Source organism: Propithecus coquereli, unplaced genomic scaffold (assembly GCF_000956105.1).
Source record: "Propithecus coquereli isolate 6110/MARCELLA unplaced genomic scaffold, Pcoq_1.0 Scaffold27, whole genome shotgun sequence".
NCBI classification, from domain to species: domain Eukaryota; kingdom Metazoa; phylum Chordata; class Mammalia; order Primates; family Indriidae; genus Propithecus; species Propithecus coquereli.
Genome location: NW_012148285.1, coordinates 12836055 through 12837551, shown reverse-complemented (window position 1 = coordinate 12837551; position 1497 = coordinate 12836055). Strand labels below are relative to the sequence as shown.

The 1497-nt window shown below is 37.9% G+C and overlaps 1 protein-coding gene across 1 annotated transcript in view; it reads right to left on the bottom strand.

Moving 5' to 3' along the window:
* The window catches only part of SMG1 (SMG1 phosphatidylinositol 3-kinase-related kinase), a 160273-nt gene that overhangs the window by 41716 nt on the left and 117060 nt on the right, over positions 1-1497 (bottom strand). The window contains exons 29-30 of the mRNA XM_012647554.1: positions 546-776; positions 219-430 (exon numbers count right to left, since the gene is read on the bottom strand). Of these exons, the coding sequence (XP_012503008.1) occupies positions 219-430; positions 546-776 (443 nt within the window). The remainder of the gene's footprint in view (positions 1-218; positions 431-545; positions 777-1497) is intronic.

The following is a 1497-nucleotide window of genomic DNA, read 5'->3' as shown; positions in this document are numbered from 1 at the left end:
AAATCTTTTTGAAACTTGTTCTCACCACCCTCTCCAAACCTCATTTTGTATATAAAAAGCCTCTGAGTCTTCCATTTCTCCGAAAGGCGGGAGCAAAGGTCTTAGTGGTGTAACAAGAAGTCCAGGGTGTCCCATGAACTAATACAATTATTCTTTAACACATCCCAATAATAAATAAGAAGAAACCACTAATTTTTTTACTGTCTTATATATCCTACTCAGAAATAATTTTTCCGAAAACACAGCCATCACCTCTCCACGGAGCAGTAGGTGTTGTTTCCAAGCCGTGCTCCAGGTACTGCCGAAGCTCGCCTGCATGTTTCACCAGCAACCTGAGCAGCCGCAACGTGGCCATCACAATCATGTCATCAGTGCTCTGTTCCACTCTGTGACTAAGATGTAGCCTGGGGTCATCCTCATCTAAAGGAATCTAGGGGTGAACAATTAAGGGAAGAAATAAGAAAACAATTCAGAACATTGCTTCTGTTTAATACGAAATAAATTCTAAATAAATTTTTAAAAAAACAGAACACAGTGCTACCTACTTGACCAGCATTGAGTTTAAGAAAAGTAAAATATGCACTGCAAGAGAGTTTGTACAGGCTGAAGATTCTATCTACAACTTTCCTCCACACTTTAATAACTCCCTCAGTTGCACTTTCATCCAGCTCTGAGAGCCATGGGCAGCTTGATATTAACTGACGCCAGATAACATCAACCATGTCATCCTCTTCATTATCTTCACTCTCTGTTATCTGAAGCGTTATATCTTCATCCTGAAGAAAAATTGGGCACAAAATGCTATTTTTCAACACAAATTGAAAAGGGAAAAAGATATATGACTGGCTATCATGAAAACATTCTTTCCATTTATGAAAGACCAAATTATTACACATTTAGTGCTATACACACTAAACCAATGTCAACATGCATCTCTATGTAGCCAATGAAGAAGGATATAAGCATTTAGCAATGATTAAAAGACGTTTTGGGTTTTTTTCTACCTTAAATGCTTCCAAGTTACAATATAATATTCTGCCTACAGAAAATTAAATATGATCTGTTCAAAAGTCTGAGTTTGAATGTACACAGAATACATACAATAGACCTTACCCTCTTTACAGTACTGTGCATGTACCTAACACAAACTCTGGCAGAGACTTGTAGAGCAAGAACCGAGTTCACAGTTTAGGTTGGCAAGTAAAATCCATGCCTTTTAAGACTGTAAATACTGAACAGTTGTTACATTCTACAACGGCCAGAACTTTGACAGGGTAGGGAGAAAATCCTACAGATCATCTAGTCCACTGGTTTTAACTCTGGCTGTATATTAGAATCACCCAGTGAGCTTAAACACACACACACACACACACACACACCCTCCCATTCAGAATACCTAGAGGTACAGTTCAGGCACTGGCATATTTTTTAAAGCTTTCAACCTAGGGTAAAGAACCTAATTTCTGATCAGAAGAGTAATTCAGAGAAACTTAATTT